The 22,290-nt window shown below is 35.2% G+C and overlaps 1 protein-coding gene across 1 annotated transcript in view; it reads right to left on the bottom strand.

Annotated features, from left to right (window-relative positions):
* DLD (dihydrolipoamide dehydrogenase) overlaps window positions 1-22,290 on the bottom strand; it is a 30,610-nt gene that overhangs the window by 838 nt on the left and 7,482 nt on the right. The window contains exons 3-13 of the mRNA XM_032761386.2: window positions 18,886-18,965; window positions 18,310-18,378; window positions 17,156-17,225; window positions 15,647-15,747; window positions 15,208-15,351; window positions 14,344-14,445; window positions 3,438-3,628; window positions 2,161-2,331; window positions 1,663-1,852; window positions 1,063-1,200; window positions 24-113 (exon numbers count right to left, since the gene is read on the bottom strand). Of these exons, the coding sequence (XP_032617277.1) occupies window positions 24-113; window positions 1,063-1,200; window positions 1,663-1,852; window positions 2,161-2,331; window positions 3,438-3,628; window positions 14,344-14,445; window positions 15,208-15,351; window positions 15,647-15,747; window positions 17,156-17,225; window positions 18,310-18,378; window positions 18,886-18,965 (1,346 nt within the window). The remainder of the gene's footprint in view (window positions 1-23; window positions 114-1,062; window positions 1,201-1,662; window positions 1,853-2,160; window positions 2,332-3,437; window positions 3,629-14,343; window positions 14,446-15,207; window positions 15,352-15,646; window positions 15,748-17,155; window positions 17,226-18,309; window positions 18,379-18,885; window positions 18,966-22,290) is intronic.

The following is a 22,290-nucleotide window of genomic DNA, read 5'->3' as shown; positions in this document are numbered from 1 at the left end:
TTCTATATGTTGTTAATAATTACCGGATGTGCATGACAGACTCTAGCTATATCTTCACAGGATGCTCCATATTCCAAAGCAAGAGCAGCTTCATTTACCATTTCTCCAGCACCCTTTAAAATAACAAGCCAAGTAAATTTGCTTCCAAGGCAAAAACTACATGCTAATAGGACAGCAATGGTTAAGAGAGGAAGCTTTTAGATCTTAAAAACATCTTAAATCTGTTTCTCTATCCGTTGAAGAAAAGTCAGGAAAAGCTTAACGAAAAGGTGACACAGAAGAGCTTGGGCTCTGGAGCCAAAGGGCCTTCAATTCATATCTACCATTTACTACCTTAACCATTCATTGGTTCTGTGTGCTTCATTCAGTTTCTTCACCTCAAAAATAACAGCACCTATCTCACAAAGCTGATGTAAAAATAACAAAATGTATACTAAAGTGACACAGCACTCAAATATTCTATTCTCATTATTGTTACATCAGATACAAGAGATATCTACAAGAAAGATACATACTTTAGGCTCAGTGGTAGGAAAGGCTTCCCTTAGGAAGTAACATTTGAGCTGATACCTGAACAATAAGGAGCCAGCCATTCAAAGATCTGGAGGCAGAAGAGTCTAAGCAGAGGATACCTTAAGCACAAAGGCCCTCAAATGCAAACATATGGCCTGTTGTGAAAATGAGAGAAGGCCCGTATGACACGGAATTAATAAGTAAAAGAGAGCAAAAAAGAAGAGGTCAGAGAAGTAGGCACAAACAGCTTCAGGGAGGCCTTGGATGTAACAATCTGAAGTTGAAAAGCACCACTGGAGGATTTTAAGGGGCATAATCCGGTGTATGTTTTAAAGAGAGAATCTTGGCGCGGGACAGTAAGTAGATGATACAGTGGGCAAGACTGTGAGAGTGCTGCTGGTATCTTTCTAGAAATGATGCACAGAGAGCCATATTCAAAGTTTTGCTGGAAATGAGCAACCTCAGAGTAACACCAGGTGGTTTATAATTAATAAACAGCAATGCTTTCTAGAAATCTTAATGGGATTTCTCTGGTTTTACAATACTCACTGGTCCAAGAATATGTGCTCCCAGTACTCTGTCTGTCGATTTCTGCCCAAGGATCTTCACCATGCCATCTGTGTCAGCATTTGTCTTAGCTCTGCTGTTAGCAGCAAATGGGAATTTCCCAACTTTGTACTCAATACCCTGTGACAGTCAGAAAAAAAGAATCTATGTAATTTCCAGAAAAGTTCTTTCCAATTTGTAAAATCATCTACCATTTGTTCAGAAAATAAATCCCAAGAAGGCAATTGTTTGCAAAGCACACAGAAGGAAAGGAAAGACCAAAAGACTGGTTAATGAAATATATCTTGGGTGCAAATGCAAGCAAATACAAATGTCTGTCCATCTGGTTATATTTCAAAGCCAAATATAAAAGATCTGGAATTACTAGTTTTTTAATATAGGCAACTTCTCTTCCTCTCAATTACTACTGATAAATCTGTGAATGATCTCTTTATAATGCTAACAAGAGAAAAAATATATAAGCTAAACAATATTTCACAGCTATTAAATATATTAGCATAATGATAAAATGCTGTTTCTCAACCACCAGTATCATTGGCACAACTCACACATTGGCGTAAAACCACCCATGTTCAGACTTACCTCTTCTTTCAACTGCTCTTCTGATTTGCCAACCCAAGCAACTTCAGGGTGTGTGTAAATCACTGATGGCACACAATTGTAGTCAATGTGCACAGCACCACCAGCCATTCCTTCAACACAGATAATGCCTTCATCCTCTGCTTTGTGAGCCAGCATTGGACCAGCAACTACATCACCAATGGCATAGATACTACCACAGAAATCAAAAGAAACACAATGAATTTCTGAAATCACAGCTACATCTTCATTTACATCATGGTAACAAAAGTTTCCAGTAAATAAGTCACCAAAAATACACCAAATGCAGCTCTTCAAAAATCTGTGAATTCAGCTTCTTATCTTTAAGTAAAATTCAGTTATTTTTTATTTTACGTTTTGTAAGTTTACTATTCTTCCCCAAAGCCAATACATATTTTAAGCATAACAATCTTACTTTTCAAAATACTGTTTGAAATCAATTTTAAAATTACTGAAAATGCAGATAATTATCCAACTTACTTTGGAATTTTAGTTTGAAATCTGGTATTGACTGGAATTCTACCTCTGGGATCTAGTTCAATTCCCAGCTCTTCTAGTCCCAAATTCTTAGTAAAGGGTCGTCGGCCAATGCAAACCAAGAGTACATCACAAGTGATAACTTCAGCTTTACCACCAGAAGCAGCTTCAATACTAGATAACAAACAGTATATAAATGTTAAATACACACCTACATAAATTGATAGGCTTAGAAACTTAAGGCCAGCGATTTCTCAAGTGTTGATGACATTTTCGTTTTTATTTTGTTTTGTTTTTGAGACGGAGTCTTGCTCTGTCACCAGACTGGAGTACAGTGGTGCAATCTCGGCTCACTGCAACCTCCACCTCCCAGGTTCCAGAGATTCTCCTGCCTCAGCCTCCCGAGTAGCTGGAACTACAGGTGCGTGCCACCACACCCAGCTAATTTTTGTATTTTTAGTAGAGACGGGGTTTCACCGTGTTGGCCAGGCTGGTCTTGATCTCTTGACTTCGTGATCTGCTCACCTCAGCCTCCTGAAGTGCTGGGATTACACGTGTGAGCCACCATGCCCAGCTGGCACTGATGACATTTTTAACAATATAAGTTTATTTGAATGTAAACATAAGAGTCAGACAATGAAAGAGATCTATCATTAAAATCTAGAGGTCTATTATTAAAATCTCACAAAAACCACAGTATAATAAAACAGCAGTTAAGAATACAGGTCTTTGAGTCACAGAAATCCAAATTCAACTACTGACTGCCACCCACTAGCTGTGTGGCGAGTTAGTCATTAATTAGTCAATGAATTCAGCTTCTTATCTTTGAGTAAAAGTTAGTCATTAAACTATTTAAATATTACTAACTATTTAATTTAAATATTTATTTAAAAACTAATTCATTAAATAAGTTAAATGCCATTATTTAATCAGTAGAGTACCAGACATATAGTAAGCAATCTTTTATTATTGATTTCCCCATATATCTGCCTAAAAATGTTGATTCAATTTTACTGAATATTGGGAATTTTAATTTTTCTGAATGCACTATAAGAAGGTACAACAATGAGAATATTGGATTACTCTTTCTAGCATTAACCTAATCATAAATTTCAATGTGCTAATGCAATAATTTGATAAACGACTGAGTTGTATTAAGTAATAAAATGCCCTTAAGTTAGAAAAAACCCTATATTTGCTAAGCTGATTTTGAAACTTGAGTGTTTTGCTTAAAGAAACAGACAGGGATGATACAGCAAAAACAAATGATGTATACTTACGAAACATCAATTGTTCCATCTGACTTCTTGGTAGCACCAGTAACCTTTGTATTCAATTTAAATTTAAACCCCTGTTTTTGAAGGATGCGTTGAAAGTTTTTAGATATCTCCATATCAATTCCAACTCCACCTACATGACCTAAAAATTCAACTGCTGTCACATCTGCACCAAGTCTTTGCCAAACTGAACCCTGCAAATAATTAAAAAACCCCAATAATCATAAAAGTTTCTATAGCAAATGTTTACGAAATCATCTTAATAATTTATTGTAAAATATTTTCTTATTTCGCTAGTATGTTCCTATGAGAAGCTCTGAGGTTTAAAATTAACCCTGTGTTAAATATGTATAACTTCATACATTTATTAACTTATTCATTCAATATTTGTTGAACATCTACTACACGCTAGGCAATATTTTAGCTTCTAGGCATACATTAGTAAACAAAGCAAAAATCTCTGTTCTCAGGGATCTTATATTCTGGCAGGGGACATAGACAAATACTTAAAATTCGTAACAGAGAATAAAGTGCTACAAGAAAAATAAAACAGGAAGTAGAACTGGGACTACTGATTACTGGGATTACAATTTTAAATAGCACGGTTGGGGAAAGCCTCACTGGGAGTAACATTTGCACAAAACTTGGAGTGAGGCAATGAACTACCCAGTTAACTGGGGGAAGAGTGTTGTTCTAGGCAGAGGGAAACAGCAACTGCAAAAGTCTTGAGGAAAACGAAATAGGTTACTAAATCACTGATGTTTGCAGAATATTAAACTGGCTTCCTATTTTCTTTTCTCAACAAAGGACAAATGTTTACTTTTTCATTCAAATTATAATTTAAACTGAATGCTAGTTTATTTTAACATTTTGACAATTAGCATAACTTCTAAATAATTATATATTAAACAATACATAACTGGCAAGATGAACATAATTGCACAGCATTAAATATGAAAAACCATGAACATATCCTTTGCAAGAATGTGTATTAAAATCATCTGGTAATTCAAATGAACTATACAAGTTTACCTTCCCTAAATTAGGTGTGGGCATTCATTTAAAAAAATCTCATTAATTTATGGTATGAAGACTGAGTTAACTAGAAGCAATACAGTAACACTAAAAATCTAACAATATGTATATATAAAAGTTAATTCAAAATGGATCATGGACTTAAATGTAAAACCCAATACTATGAAACTTCTAGAAGAACACCTAGGAGAAGAAATCCTAGAATTGACCTTGAGTTAGGCAAAGATTTCTTTGATGTAACACCAAAAGCACAATCCATAAAAGAAAAATGATAAATTGGACTTCATCAAAATTAGAAAGTCTTAGATAACATTGAGAACACAAAAACAGAAGCCACAGACTGGGGAAAAAAAATTACAAAACTTCTATCTGATAAGGGATTTATATCCAGAATATATAAAGAATTCTCCAAATTCAGTAAGAAAAATTCAATAAAAAATGGACAAATGTCTGAAGAGGGAAGATACAGAGATGGCAAATAAGTACATTAAAAAATGCTCAACCCCGTAAGTCATTAGAAAAATCTAAGTTAAAACCACAATGAACTGAATTCAACAACTAAAAAGATCATTCACCATGATCAAGCAGAATTCATCCCAGAGATGCAAGGATGATTCAACATACGTAAATCAATGAACATGATTCGTCACATTAACAGAACCAAGAACAAAAACCACATGATCACTTCAACAGATGCCGAAAAAGCTTTTAATAAAAATTCGGTGTCCCTTCATGATAAAAACCCTCAAAAAACTGGATATAGAAGGGACACACCTCAAAATAATAAGACAAACTCATGGCCAACATCATACTGAATGGGGAAAAATTGAAAGCCTTTCCTCTAATATCTGGAACAATATAAGAATGCCCATTTTTCACCACTTTTATTCAACATAATACTGGAAGTCCTGGACTCAGCAATTGTAGAGGAGAAAGAAACAAAGGGCATTCAAATTGGAAAGGAAGAAGTCAAATTAATCTTTTGTGCAGACTACATGATCTTATATTTAGAAAAACCTAAAGACTCCACCAAAAAACTATTAAACTTACAAACTAATTCAGTAAAGTTGCACGATATAAAATCAACATACAAAAATCAGTAGCATTTATATACACCAATAGTGGACAATCTAAAAAAGAAAAAAAAAAAGCAATCCCATTTGCAATAGCTATAGAGAATATAAAATACCTAACAATCAATTTAGCCAAAGATGTGAAAGATCTATACAATAAAAAACTAAAAAACACTGATGAAACAAATTGAAGAGGACACAAAAAATAGTTCATGTTCATGGACTGGAAAAATTAATATCATTAAAATGACAATACTACCCAAAGTAATTTACAGATTCAATGCAATCCCTATCAAACTACCAGTGATATTCTTCAACTGCCAAAGTAATCCTGAACAAAAAGAACAAAGCTGGAAACATCATATTAACCAGCTTCAAAATTTACTAAAAAGCTACAGTAACCAAAATAGCATAGTACTGACATAAAAAGACACACAGACCAATGGAACAGAATAAAAAACCCAAATATAAATCCACACATTTTCGGCTAACTCATTTTCAACAAAGGTACCACAAACGCAGTGAGGAAAAGGCAGTCTCATCGATAAATGGTGCTGGGAAAACTGGATAACCATATGCAGAAGAATGAAACTAGACCCCTATCTCTTACCATATACAAAAGTCAAATCAAAATGGATTAAAGACTTAAATCTAAAATCTGAAACTATAAATCTAAAATCTGAAACTATGAAATTACTGGAAGAAAACATTGGAGAAATGCTCCAGGACACTGGTCTGGCCAAAGACTTATTGTGTAAGACCTCAAAAGCATAGGCAACTAAAGCAAAAACAGACAAATGGGATTACATTAAGTTAAAAAACTTCTGCACAGCCAAGGAAACAATCCACAAAGAGACAACCCACAGAATGGAAGGAAATATTTGCAAACTATCCATCTGACACAGGATTAATAATCAGAATACATAAGGAGCTCAAAAAAATTTCAATTTTAAAATGAGCACCAGATCTGAATAGACATTTCTCAAATGAAAACATTCAAATGGCCAACACATGCATGAGAAAATGTTCAACATTATTAATCACCAGAGAAATGCAAATCAAAATCACAATGAGCTATCATCTCACCCCAGTTAAAATGGCTTTTATCAAAAAGATGGCAATAACAAATGCCGACAAGGATGTGGAGAAAGGAGAACCCTCATACACCGTTAGTGGGAATGTAAGTTAGTACAGCCACTATGGAAAACAGTATAAAGGTTCCTCAAAAAACTAAAAATAAAACTGCAATATGAGCCAGCAATTCCACTACTGGGTACATACCCAAAAGAAAGGAAATCAATATACTGAAGAGATATCTGCACTCTATGTTAACTGCAGCACTATTCACAATAGCCAAGATACAGAATTAACTCAAGTGTCCACCAGCAGACAAAGAAAATGTGGTACATATACACAATGGAATATTATTCAGCCATAAAAAAAGAATGAAATTCTGTCATTTGCAACAAAACAGATGGAACTGGAGGACAGTATGTTAAGCGAAATAAGCTAGGCACAGAAAGACAAATGTCGCATGTTCTAACATGTGGGAGCTAAAAAAAAAAAAAAACAAACAAACTGAACTCATGGAGATAGAGAGCAAAATGATGGTTACCAGAGGCTGGGAAGGCTAGGGGGAGAAGAGGAATGAAGAGAGGTTGATTAATCAGTACAAATATACAATTAGACAGAAGCAATAAGAGCTGGTGTTAATGCAGAGTTGACTATAGGTAACAATCAATTATACATTTCAAAATAGCTAGAAGAGAATAATTCAATGTTCCTAGCATTAAAAAAAAAATGTTCGAGGTGATGGATAGCCTAATTACCCTGATTTAATTATATGAATATATCAAATTATCACACATACCTTGAAAAAAGTACATTATGTAGCAATTTAAAAAACAAAAATAGAAAAAAAAAAACCCCACCATGAGTTACTACTACACAACCACTAGCATAGCTCAATTTTTTTAAAAAAATGAAAATACCAAGTATCAGTGGAAAAGTGGAACAACAGAAATTTATATTGCTGGTGGGATTGTATGGAAAACAGTGTAACAGTGTTCCTTGAGAAGTTAAAATAATTACCATATGACCCAACAATTACACATCTAGTTATATACCCAAGAGAAATGAAAACAGATATCCACAAAAAAACTTGTAAACAAATAGACATAGCAGTGTCATTCATAATAGTCTGAAAGTAGAAGCAACCCAAATGTCCACCCATGATGAATGGATAAACAAAATGTGCCATATCCAGAGAATGAGATATTTAGCCAGATAAAGAAATGAAGTATAGATACATGCTACAATTTGGATGAACCATAAGAACATTATGCTATGTAAAGAGAGCACACACAAAATAATATTGTATGATTCCATTTATATGAAATGTCCAGAATATGCAAATTCACAGACACAGTAAAATTAGTGGTTTCCAGGGGCTGAGCAAAGGGAGAAATGGAGAATGACTGCTAATGGGTACCAAGTTTCTTTTAGGGTGATGAAAATGTTCTAGGGTTAGACAGTGGTAACAGCTGTACAACTCTATGAATATACTAAAAACCTTTGAATTGTACATTTTAAATGGGTGAACTGGTATGTGAATTATATCTCAATAAAGCTGTTTAAAAAGCAAACAACAAAAAAGGACTATTCTTGGAAACTGGGATAGGAGTAAACAGAGGGGAAATAATGGGAGTGTGGAAATAAGAAACATCATCTTGGAGTCTAATTCAAAGCAGGGAGTGATGAGCATAGACAAGTGCCCTACTCTTTAGGAAAACTGATTTCAAAATACTTATAGACAGGAAAACTCAATAGTATCTACCACTTATTTAGAGCTTACTAAATGCCAGGCACTGCATTAAGTGTTTTAAATGTGTTAAATCCCAGCAATAGTCCTGTAAGTTAGTTATTTTTATCCCCTTTTTGATGACAAACCAACTGGTTCAGAGTGGCTCATTAACTTAACAAGTCAGTAAGAGGCAGAGTTGAAATTCAAATTTAAATCTGTTCAATTCCAAAAAAGATGTTCTTTAATACTACACTAAACTGGAATGGAAGAAGAAAGGCAAAATATAAAAAATAAAAAAATACTTATGTGAATAATCTTTACAAGAAAATAAAGATACTATAACTACACAGTAAATTCTCTAATAAATTTTTAAAAAGACATGTAAAAACTAATTCAATACAGTAACAGATATCTAAATTATTGTGTCAAAAGACTCAAGGCTTATAAAAAACCTAAAGCAAAACTGCTGAGATGAAGAAATAGAATTATTGCTTGGAGATATTATCATAATGACCAACAAAAGAAAGTAAATGTTATTCCTTTTTTCTTGTTTTATCCAACTATGAGAACAAAGTAGAATGAACAGAAGAAATATTGTTAACCAAGAAGCAAAGCCCAAGATTAAGAACAACTGGCCATTTTTAAAGAGTTAATTCCCGGCTAGGTTTGGTGGCTCACGCCTGTAATCCTAGCACTTTGGGAGGCCAAGGCAGACGGATCATGAGGTCAGGAGTTCAAGACCAGCCTGGCCAACATGGTGAAACTCCGTCCCTACTAAAAATACAAAGAAAAATTAGCTGGGTATGGTGGTGTATGCCTGTAATCCCAGCTACTCAGGAGGCTGAGGCAGGAGAATTGCTTGAACTGGGACCTGGGAGGTGGAGGTTGCAGTGAGCCAAGATCATGCCACTGTATTCCAGCCTGGGCTACAGAGCAAGACTCCATCTCAAAAAAAAAAAAAAAAAAAAAAGTTAATTCTCCCATCAACCCAATTAAAGTATGACAAAATAGGCACTCTCAGTGAACTCTGGGAACTTAGTTAGCACAAGGGAACTGCCAAAAGGTGGCAGGCAGGCAAATATGCCTAAATTTTCAAAAGTGGAAAAGAAGAGATTCTGCTAAATACTAGAAGACATTATTAATCAGCTGGTTTCACAATCATTAGACACTACCACAAGTGTTCCAAACAGGTCACGTAAACCACTCTTACTTTCTGAAGGGTTTCTGGACTGGTGAATGTAGTATATTTTGATATCAGCAAGGTGTTAAAAAAATTTTTAAGAAAATCTCATGATATCCTTGTAGATGCAATGGAGAAATGAAGATGAATAAACATCAAAGGTGTTTATAACTGGTGAAAGACTGTACTGTCAGATGGCTTTCAATATTTCATCCTGGTTAAAAATTTGTACTAATGACGTGAATGACAACAGAAGTTTGCTTAACCAAGATCAGATCAGATGATGGGACCGCATTTCTTAATTGTCATATTTCCAAAATTTACGAACTATGAAAAATAAAAGCAGTTAAGTATAAGAATGACAAGACTAAGATATAGATTGGAATAATAAGTGTGAGTGAACAAGATTAAATTAAAGCAAGAATAAAGGTTCAAAGTCACTTAGGTTTAGAAAATCAGAATTCCAAATGCAAAAAAAAAAAATGTGGTTTTTATCTGAACATAAGCTCAATGTCTGCTTTATAAAAACAACTAAACTGATTTTAAAGGATTACATTACAAGAAGTATACCATGCATATCAAAAGAAGTACTCTCTACAACCCAGAACATTATGTTTAGATTACAAGTTTTCTTGACGGACTGGACAGGATCCAAAGGTTGATGACAAAATAACAGACCTGTTATCTATGAGACCGAAGTACTAAACATTAAGAAAAGCAATGGAGATTTAAATAGGAATTAAAAATTCGGTCCTGCCTTCAAGGAGCTTTGGTCTTACAGGAAAGTCAGCCATAGACAAACCAATGCAATGTATTATTATTAGTGGGTACTATGGAAATGTAGATACATTATACTAAGGACTCAAAAAATGAAAGACTTGAGCTTTCTTAGAAGAAAGAATTATTCACTAAAAAGGTAATGTAAAAGCTGATTTTTGTTTTTGGGGTTTTTTTTTTTTTTGAGACGCGGTCTCGCTCTTTTGCCCAGGATGGAGTGCACTGGCATGATCCCAGCTCACTACAGCCTCAAACTTCCAGGCTCAAGTGATTCTCCCACCTCAGCCTCCTGAGTAGCTGGGACTACAGGCACACACCACCATGCCCAGCTAATTTTTTATATTTTTTTAGAGATAAAGTCTCACATTGTTGCCCAGGCTGGTCTCAAACTCCTGGGCTTAAGCAATCTGCCTGCCTCAGCCTCCCAAAGTGCTGGGATTACAGGCGTGAGCCATCATGCCCAGCCTAAGCTGATTTTTGAAAGGTATTTATTCTATCAAAAATGGGCAATAATAATAAAAGCTAATATGTAAGTACTTATTACATATATCAGCTACTGTGCTACATGCTAAAGACAGTGAATCAAACAGTCATGATCTCTGCCCTCATGGAGTTTATGATTTAATGAAAGAGAGAGACAAGAGAACAAGTATAGGTTGTGTATCTCTTATCCAAAATGCTTGGGACCACAGTGTTTCAAATTCTGGGTATTTTTCCAGTTATTGGAATATCTGCATTATATACTTGCTCAGTTGAGCATTCCCAATTTGAAAGTTTGAATCTGAAATGCTCCAATGAGCATTTCCTTTGAGTGTCATGTTGACACTCAGAAAGTTTCAAATTTTGGAGCATTTTGGATTTTTGATTTTCAGATTTGGGACATTCAACCTGTAATACCAAGAAAGTAAGATAAATACTGTAAGAAACAGAAGTATACAGTGCAATGGAACACTCAAAAAGAATACCTAAAGACATTTAGGGTAGTCAGGGAGGGGCTCACAAGAGTGCAAGGACTGGTAGAGGGAAGAAATGTTCCTAACAGAGGAAGGTCTACAGATAAGACCAAGGAACCTGGCTTGTTCAGGAACTAATACTTCAATATACTAGTACACAATTTGAAAGGTGGGGAGCTAGAAAAAAGGCTAGAGATATAAGCTGGTGCTACATCATGCTGGTCTTTAAACAGCAAAGCGTTTGAATTTATCCTAATAGTAACAGTAAGCCGTTGAAGGGTGTTAAGCAGAGAAGGAACATGGTTAAATCTGTGTTATAAAAAAATCGCCCAGCCACAATGAGGAGGATTAGAAAAAGATGAAAGAAGCCAGGAAGACCTAGGGCAAGACATGACGCTGGCCTGAACTAGTAACTAGGTAGATGAATAAAGAGAAGTAAATATATTCCGTGTATGTATGTGTGTGTGCACGTTTGTGTGTGTGAGTGCGTGCGTGTGTGTGTGTGTGTGTGTCTGTGTGTGTGTAGATGCTGGCCTGAACTAGTACCTAGGTAGATGAATAAAGAGAAGTAAATATATTCCGTGTGTGTGTGTGTGTGTGTGTGTGTGTGTGTGCCCAGTCACTGAGTGATACGGGGGAAGAGCACAGGAAAAATCATGTATAAGTCTCAAACTTCTTGCTTACGCCTTCATACAGACAGCAGTACCACTCATTGAAGTGGGAAATGCTAGAAGAGAAATAGGTTTGGTTTTGTTTGTTTGAGGTGGGGAGTGGGAGTAGGATGGGGAAAGAAAGGTTAATTTATACATTTAGTGAATAAATAGAGTGCTGGTGAGACTCACAAATAAACATTCAGATATAAAAGTCTAGAGGCAAAGAGAAAGGATCAGGCTGCAGACATCTGTAGTCCTTGGGTAACTGAGATGAGAGTGAAGAGAATATTCTGTAGGAAGGCAAAAAAGGTCTAGGACAGAACCCTGAGATAGAATCTAGAGTAATACTAACAATTGGCCAAGTACGGTGGCTCACACCTGTAATCCCAGCACTTTAGTAGGAGGCCGAGGTGGGCGGATCACAAGGTCAGGAGTTCGAGACCAGCCTGGCCAATATGGTGAAACCCCATCTCTACTAAGAATACAACAATTAGCTGGGCACGGTGGTGGGCACCTGTAGTCCCAGCTACTTGGGAGGCTGAGGCAGGAGTATTGCTTGAACCTGGGAGGCGGAAGTTGCAGTGAGCCGAGATCGTGCCACTTCACTCCAGCCTGGGCGACAGAGCAAGACTCGGACTCGAAAAAAAAAAGAAAAAGAAAAATACTAACAATTAAAGGGAAGCCTAAGAAAGGGGAACTTGCATAATACAGAGAATTCAGCCCAAAGAGCAGATGTAAAAATGGAAGAATATGAAATCACAGAAGTTAAAGTGTTTCAAAGGCAAGAAAATCAGCAATGCTAATTACTGCCAAATAAAGCAGTGAAGAAATTAGTCCACCAGATTGAGCAATAAATGGATTCATGCCCTAAGAGCAATCTATTGGCACAAGCCATAGACTGAGGAGTGAGTGGAAGTTGATGAAATAAAGCATGGACAACTCTTTTGAGAAGCTGGGTTTTGAAGGAAAAGTGCGAACAAAATTGGTAACTCAAGAAGGACATGGGACCAAGAGAAGGAGTATTTATGTGCACACAAACCTATGTTAATGAGTGCAAATGCATCACAGGTACACACATAGAAGCACATGAAATTGTAGATGAGAAGGAAGGAGTTTGAAGACTGAAAAATACAAGAATAAAAATCACAAAACCAAGTCTCTGAAAAGGCAGATGATGTGCTACCAAGCCTAAGGAAAGAGATTAGTCTTAGGGAAAACGGCATTTCCATAGTAATAGGAGAGATAATCAAAAGGATAGGTGTAACAACAGGTAAAAGCATTATCAAATTTAGGACATCAACTTGAGGGAGTTCTCATCTGATTTCTCTTTTATGTAGTATTTAAAAGACAAGGTCATCCACAGGCAGAGAACACAGTATACAAGCAGAGATTTAAGAAGAGTAGAAAATGAAAATGGCCATTGCAGTGACCAGAGCAGTGTACCATCTTAGGAAATAAAAAACTGTCAGCAAGGCTGAGGTTCTTGTTGAGGTTTGTGCCAAGAATTAATACAAGTACCAATGTGTAGGGTGTGTTTTTCTCCAGGTATAGTCAACAGCCTGGAAATAGCATAAAAAAGGCAGACTGCTGCATTCAACCAGAACTAGAGTTTTGCCAAGCAGATATGACAGAACAGTGAGACAAGCAACTCAAGGACATCTGTAAGAGTGTGGTTAAAGTGATGGACTATGGCATCTAAGCTGATCAGGAATGCAGTCAAGACTGGAAAGGGCAGATTGCAAAAAAGTCGATCTATGGACTAGAAAACCTAAAAAAGGGTATAAAGTACACTAGGAATAACTGAGTAAAAGAGGAAAGGAGATCATGGTTAGACAATAAAATATCTGAATTTATTATTTCAGAAGTAGAGCAATTCCTGGTGATTACAAGGCACAGTGGCTCTAAAATGGAGGGAGGTCATTGGAAATGTGTGGAAAGCTGCTAGATGGACAAGAAGGGAGAACAAGGCAGACAGAAGGTCTAAAATAACATGGTGTTCAGAGAAATGCAAGTAGTTTGACATTTCTAAAACCTAAGTTAAGAGGCATCAAGACGAGGATAGAGAAGGGAAGAGCCAAATCATATATATGATGATAAAGAGAATAATCTTTATCTGGAATGCAATTTGCTCAGGATAAAAGCTGCCCTCAAATATCTGAATGGCTGTCATATTAAAAAAGAATTAGACCAGTTCTAGGAAATAGAAGGGTAGAAGGTACAAGGAAACAGACTAAAATAAAGGAGAACATTCTAAATGAGTAAATACATAAATAGGTTGTCTTGAAAAAAACAAAAGTAAACTCTTTATTACTAGAAGTGTTTAAGCAAAACTCAATGCTGATCAGCCTATAATGTTATACAAAGAATCAAAAAGGGGACCTTTAAGTCCCTTCCAACTCCAAGGAGGTAATAAGAGGCAGAAAGACAACACTTACCAATTCTACACCTATTACTCCTGCACCAATAACAACCATCTTTTCTGGAACTTTTTTTAAAGATAAAGCACCTGTAGATGACACTATTGTATCTTCATCAATCTGTAAGAAAAACAAAAGATATAATCAAAATAATTTGAAAAAATCTAGTACAGTTGACCCTCCATATCCATGGGTTCTGAATTTGCAGATTTAACCAACCATTAATTGAAAATATTCAGAAAAAAAATTGATGGCTGCATCTGTACTGAACATGTACAGAAGATTTTTTTGTCATTATTCCCTAAACAATACAGTACAAGAACTACTTGCATAGCATTTACAGTGTATTAGGTATTATAAGTAACCCAGAGATGACTTAAAGTATACCGGAGGAAGTATGCAGATTATATGCAAATACTATGTCATTTTATGTAAGGCACTTGAGCATCTGTGGGTTTTGGTATCCAAGGGGGGTCCGGGAACCAATCCTCCAAGGATATGAAGAGATAAATGTATTTATAAACTGTGATCTCAGTAGAATCACTAAAAATACTAAGTCATTTATTTGTTTTGAGGTATCTATATACCTGATTTCATCAAATCCCATTAAAAATGCTGACTTTAAATTTTATCCTCCAATATTCCAAACGCAATGGTCAATTTTAACTTTATACTGTACTCAAACATATCTTAACATAAAGTGTTCTATAGCTGGTCAAAATCACTGCAGAATAAAGATAGGTAACTTCCCAAAGCTGAATGATCATCAAAATATAGTATTTCAGTCAGAAATCTCTCAAAGCTCACAAATAGCATAAATAATTTATAAAACGTATTTCTGAAGAAAAGTTATAATGGTTGTAAATTATGAAGCATAAATACCGTGATTCCAGGAAAAGGAGTAACTTCTGAACCCGTAGCTATAAGAATGTTCTTTGTATCAATAACCTGAGTGCCGCCATCAGCTTTCGTAGCAGTGACTTGATTTTTGCCAGTTATCTTTCCATATCCATTGACATGAACAACCTTTATGAAACAATGTTTATAAATTCACAGTTTAATTTGTTTGATAAATCATTCAAAGGAAAAATTACTCTGTAAATAATTTATCTAAAACAAAATGCTTCCTTACTTAGTAATGCTACACCAAGGTGCAGCAAAAAAATCTGTGATATATGTCAGGGAAATCTATTTCAGGTTAGCAAGCTATTTTAAATTAAATAAATATTCCCCTGTAACCAAGTTCAAATATCATCACTCTATAATGCAAAGTTTAATGTGTATTCAAAGTAAAGCAGAAATCTGAATATTAAACACTGACCTTATTCTGTTTGAATAAGTGGGCAATTCCACCTGTTAAAGCTTTTACTGCAGTACTCTTCTGCTCCATCATCTTGTCTAAATTCAAGCGAACTTCGGACACTGTAATTTGTTAAATTAATCTTTAGTTCTTAGCTAAATTCTTGAAGCAATGTGTGGTGTTTTTCACTCACCAACTGGAAAATTTCAACCTAATGCTTATAAACGGTAGTATTAAAGTTTTAAAATGTAGTAACATAATTATAGTTGACAAAAGGCCAACATCATTGTATCACAGAAACAGAACCTATCAAACACTATAAAATGTCTACCTTGGGTAAAAATGCAGTCCAAAATAAAACATTATATCCCACTGTGATAACATATCCTCCGAACACCTTATGATGGTTGTAAGTCTGGAAGATATGTAAGTAGAAATGACAAAGTAAAACATCATCTGAAATTTTAAATAAAGGAAAATGCTAGATTTCATGAAACAAAACAAATAAAAAATACACGTTTAAAAATTTCAAATACAGAAGCTTAATATTAAAAAGTTTAATCACCTAGGTTTTAATCACTCATTCAACTCAGAAGAGAACTCTGAAGCAACAGTATTAGATAAAAATGCTCAACTCAATTAAACTTTAGAGGTAAGAAGGGTATCTTAGAAAGTACCTCATACAACAACCAACACATATCTTAGAGATAAGGAAAAAGAGACTCTTGAGAGATTTCTGATTTACCCAAGGTCACAGAGCTAGGATGTAAAAGCCTTGCCTACAATGCAGGTCTCCTGACTACCCCTAGATCTTCTTTCTTTACATAATTCCACTTTTTCATCTAGTATAATATTCTATTTGCTTTAGTGCACATACATCATCTCTATACCCAATGGATCGCCTATAAGTAGTCCCTCAAACCTACCTCTGTAAAGAAACAAATGAAGGAAAAGTAACAACCCAAGGTTATGACTAGGTCCTCCAGAAAAGACTACCTTTCTGGAAATATCTACCAACAATAATAGTTGGAGACAAAAGATTAAAACAACTCAAAAAGTACGTCAGGAGACAAGATATGTTATGAAATGTCCTCTTCCTTTTCCGCTATGCCTCACTCTTTCTCTCCTCTAATTTTTCTACTATCAACAGCTTAAGTAGGCCTTCCTTCCTCTATCTCCCCATAGTACTCAGGAATCCAGCCTTCACAGTGATCTCCAGGTTTCAGGAAATGAACACTGACTCTTTAAAAACACATAAAGGCAAACCTCAGGAAAAAGCTGGCAAAGGAACAGAGGATATAATGGTAGAAATCTGGATTTGCAGGGTTAGGCTTGGTTATACTTGGCTGGGAGAAATCTGGATTTAGGCCTTCTTTTTTAAGTAAATCTCTCCACATTTTTTAGATTCTTTATTTTACTCTTCCTTCACTAAACATCTATTATACATACATTAGACACATTTAAGTCTTTAGACAGAAGAGCCAAGTCAAGCAGTCTGGTAATATCATTAAGTATGAAACGTATACTTACTTTCAATTCCTCTAGATGCAAAATCTTTTCCATGGGCCATATGGTAATAATGAGAGTTGTTCAATAAAGCCTAAAGGAAATTAAAAAGATGAAATTATCAAATATTCATAAATAGACTTCAAATAATCCAAAAGCACTTATGAAATGATAGTCTCCTTCTTTTTATTTTTTGAGATGGAGTTTCGTTCTTATTGCCCAAGCTAGAGTGCAATGGCGCCATCTCAGCTCACCGCAACCTCCGCCTCCCAGGCTCAAGCAATTCTCCCTGGGATTATAGGCATGCACCACCACGCCTGGCTAATTTTGTATTTTTAGTTGAGATGGGGTTTCTCCATGTTGGTCAGGCTGGTCTCGAACTCCTGACCTCAGCTGATTCACCCGCCTTGGCCTCCCAAAGTGCTGGGATTACAGGCATGAGCCACCGCACCTGGCCGATATTCTCTTTCAAATGTTCTCATCACAAAAATGGTAAGTACTGTGATAATGAATATGTTAATTAGCTTGACTAAATTATTCCACATTATAGTCATAAATCATAATACCACTTTGTACACCATAAATATGTACAATTGTAATTTGTCAATTTACAATAAAAATTTAAAAAGAAGTTAAAAAAAAGACATAGCATTCTCCACATGGAATAGTATATGGGACTACACCAATTCGGTTTCTCTTATTAATCAAAGACAAACAATAATGATGTGAAAAACATTCAACAAACAAGAATGAAAAAGACATTTTTACTTTCTTTAAAAGTAAAGGCATAAGTACACACTTCAGGGTGGCAGGTGAAAAAGGCAGTCATGTTTAGATACATAAAGGACCTAAAGGAACAATTTACTCTCTATTATCTCTTACAATGGTGAAGGAAAGATAAAGAGAAAAAACTAGAACATCAGAGTTTGTCTGAATGGAAAGCTAGGCATTCTGAGACAAGGAAGTTATTTCAGGAATGTGTGGCAGACTAGTGACAGCACTCTTTAAGTTTTACAAAAGAGAAGTGTGTTTTTTATCACTCTGTTTTCTCTGTGTGAAATGTGCCACAACTTGGATTGTTTTTTAACAAGTGTATTTGTCTAATCTAGTCTCAATCCATCCTTCTAGCTGGTTGCTAGACAAAAACAATCTCTGTGCTGTAGAAAACATATGCTCACCTTAGAAGGAATACAACCAACATTCAAGCACGTTCCACCAAGTGTTTCATTTTTCTCAACGCAGACTGTCTACAACCAAAGAAAACATTATTTAACTGCACATAACCTCAATGTTTCAGATCACTAAAATTCCAAATATATGTCTTAATTCTTCTACAAAACAAGCTATTCGGGCTGTGCTTTCACAGATACTAAAATACATAGTCCTTTATAATTTATTATTTGAATAATAATGAACTCTTTTGGGCTAACCCGAAAGTGAATTATTCTAAAAGATATTTTTGTGTGCTTAACATTACCAAATATATGCTTTAGTTCTATCACTGTATATTCCAAAGTGTGATTAGAAGCCAAAATGAAAAGTACTGGGAAGAGAAGAAAACTAACAGATTTCACTTTCCATTCCAAGAGAATACTACAACCAAATGAACCTAATCTTTATTAGTCTCAGGCTTCCAAGTAATTTATAGAGTTAAGAAAGTATTTACCATGTTTTTGCCTGCAAAGTACTTTATAAATATGATCAACCCTTCCCAAATTAAAATAAATCAATACTAGTTTAAGTTCAAACCTTACCTTGAAGCCTAACTGGGCAGCTTTAATAGCAGCAACATATCCTCCAGGACCAGAACCTATAACTGTTACATCAGCATCAACTACGATAAAAGCAAATTGATATAAAATAGTAAATTGCTTAATATTTACCAAAAAGAGCTCTTTGGAAGAGCAAACAAATAACCCGATACTTAAACCGCTTAGAGTACAAATCAGCATTTTCTACATAGTTTCTGCACTATTTGATTACTACTACTTGATGCTCTTTGATGCTACTGAAAAATGTAGCATCAAATTTCATTTTCTTTTTTTTTTTTTTTTTTTGAGCCAGAATCTCGCTGTCGCCCAGGCTGGAGTGCAGTGGCGCGATCTCGGCTCACTGCAGGCTCCGCCCCCCGGGGTTCACACCATTCTCCTGCCTCAGCCTCCCAAGTAGCTGGGACTACAGGCGCCTGCCACCTCGCCCGGCTAATTTTTTGTATTTTTAGTAGAGACGGGGTTTCACTGTGTTAGCCAGGATGGTCTCGATCTCCTGACCTCGTGATCCGCCCGCCTCGGCCTTCCAAAGTGCTGGGATTACAGGCGTGAGCCACCGCGCCCGGCCTCAAATTTCATTTTCTATTATTTTGTATTCATTACAACATACAGAAACACAACTGAGTCCTGTAATACTCACATTGCATTCACTGACCTTCCTAAATTCTATTGATTTAATAACTGACAGGAATTTAGTGATACTGGAAGACAAGTATGTGTGAAACAATAGAGCCTGAGCTTTGGAATCTGACATTCTGGGCTTCAAATCTCAGCATGGCCAATGATTAGTTGTGTGAACTTGACCAAACGACTTAACCATTCTGTAATATGGGGATGAAAACACTGCCTTCAATGATTGATGTTAGAATTAAATAAGATAATTTTATATAATGCTTTAGTATTTCCAATAAATTTAAGACCTATTACCTTTTTCAGGTCCTTAACTTCTGAAATATGAGAGAAAAAACAGCTTCCATGTAATATTTAACAAATATGGTTTGAACTTGCATATTGATAATTTTTATATACTTTAAGATAATAGGCTAACCAGAATATTCAATTAACTATTGTGGCTATTTTTCAAATAAAGATAAAAAATTGAAAATTAATTTTGATCAGTACCCTTAGGAGTGTAACAACTGTAATACAAATGTGCAAATAAGTCCAATTACTCTCATTCTTCTCAATCCAACTTCAAATAAAGTAACAATGACTTTTAAGAGTTAGGAAACAGTCTCCCTTTTCTTCCCCTTCCACTGTCCTGACAACCCCAACTAGTCTAGCATTTAGCAATTCATAACACATATTCACCTATATTATCATGTTTGAGTCTGAGAATTTCCTATGAGGAAGATAAAGATGTCATAAATAAGACATTTCACAGAAGAAACAAGAAGTTCAGAGAGGTCAATTAACTTGTCTAACGTTAACCGGCAAGTGAGTTGCAGAGACAAACTAAGCTTTTTGACTCTACTTCCAGTGGTCTTTCCATTATTCAATACTATTCCATTCCTCAGTTTTGACCATCATAAACTGAAATCCCAGAGAGCAATAATCAAGCTTTATAATCACTACCTATGTGACCTTAAGTGAGTAATTTAACCTGCTTCATCTTTGTTTCCATACCTGGCAAAAGAAAGACCACAAAAAAATCTACTTCATAGGGTGGTAAAAGAATAAAATAATGTATGTAAATAATTTAGCATAGTACCTATAGCATACATAGTAAGCATTCTATACATAGTAGCTATATACTGACCTACAAAGAAGACTATTTTAATCTGCATCACCCCCTCTCCCCAAAAACACACATCCCTGGAGTAATAGCATTCAAAAAACCTTTGCTGGCCTGAACAGAATCATAGAACCTCTGTGTTAGTGGATAACTAAGTTACTCAGCCCAATTATCCACAAAATCTAAGAATCCCTCCTGTTGAATAAATGAAAATACTAGATTCTCTTTGGTTATAGCAGATGATAACTGAGATAATACATGAAAAAATATGTAGTCATTTCAATACATGAAAAATTGCTTCAATTTTTACTGATCCATCTGTGCTTTTTAGCCACCCTGCTTGGGTCACTAATTTCAGTTCAGAATTAAGTATCTAATAAAATGTATTTTTATTTTCAAATCTTGAACCAAATGATGATCTACACAACATCCCTTAAATGGGTTCTAATTTTTAATTTCAGAGTAATGTAAATACAAGCTACAAAACAGGTTTCTTTGCTGAATTTTTAATGTCTTTCCTGATTAAAAATTTAGGTTTACTGAATAAATTTAAATACACTAAAGCAAAATTTAAAAAAAAACAAACCCATCCACATTGCCATACAACCCAGAGAAAACTGTTTATAGGTCCTCCCAATGTTTCTTCTAGGAAAGTTTTTATAAAATTCAATTTTTCCCATATTTTATATTCTTTTCTCATTCTTACATGAGCATATATATTTATAACATATAATATTGCTATAATTCTCCAAAAACCCTTTTAATGACAATAAAACTGAATTAAATATTTTAAATTTTGAGTATATGTATTTTTGAGCATATATTTTTAATCACTGATATGTAACAATTCTTATAGTAGGTCCATGGTACTAAAATGATAAATAAATTTGGTTTGGAAAAGAACTTGTTTTAGTAAGGTCAGGAGAAGTAAACAAGAGATAAAAGATAATAGCCAAAAACCTTGGGTTTTATTTCCCTATTCACTATGTAATCTCAGGTGTTACTTTTTTTAAAACTTCAGAAAATACCAAAAATTCAAGAGTTCCCTTCCCACTGTAGATACTAGATGTAATATTCCATTACAATACCACTAAAGTGCTAAGATGCACAAAAATGAGAAAAAAGCAGACTCTTTATGTAAAGATCTGTCAACTGAGAATACAGGAGGGTATAAGCCAGGAACAAACTTTCAAAAACAAACCAGTATTTAGGGGAAGTATACACACATCTGCAATTTACTTTGGAATGTATCAAAAAAATAAGATGGACTGATGGATAAACGAATGGGCACAGATGTGGTACTGTAAGCACAGAAAATGTTAATGGAAGAAAACTGGGTGTTCAATGTAAAATTCTTACAATTTTCTAAATGTTTGTAATTTTTCATAACAAAATGTCAGAAAAACAAATCATCTAACTCTCACCTGTACCAAAGGATGCATATAAATGAAAGCTGACAACCCATGATTCTGACTTACCCTCTCCTTGTCAAGAAGAATTTCACAGGTTGGGTCCCATACATAAAGTTAAAAAATCAGGGCCAGGCGTGGTGGCTCACGCCTGTAATCCTCAGCACTTTGGGAGGCCGAGGCAGGCAGATCACGAGGTCAGGAGATCAAGACCACACCCCGTCTCTACTAAGAATACAAAAAAAA

The sequence above is a fragment of the Hylobates moloch genome, unplaced genomic scaffold (assembly GCF_009828535.3).
Source record: "Hylobates moloch isolate HMO894 unplaced genomic scaffold, HMol_V3 SCAFFOLD_1, whole genome shotgun sequence".
Taxonomy (NCBI): Eukaryota; Metazoa; Chordata; class Mammalia; order Primates; family Hylobatidae; genus Hylobates; species Hylobates moloch.
This window is presented reverse-complemented; position numbering and strand designations above follow the sequence as displayed.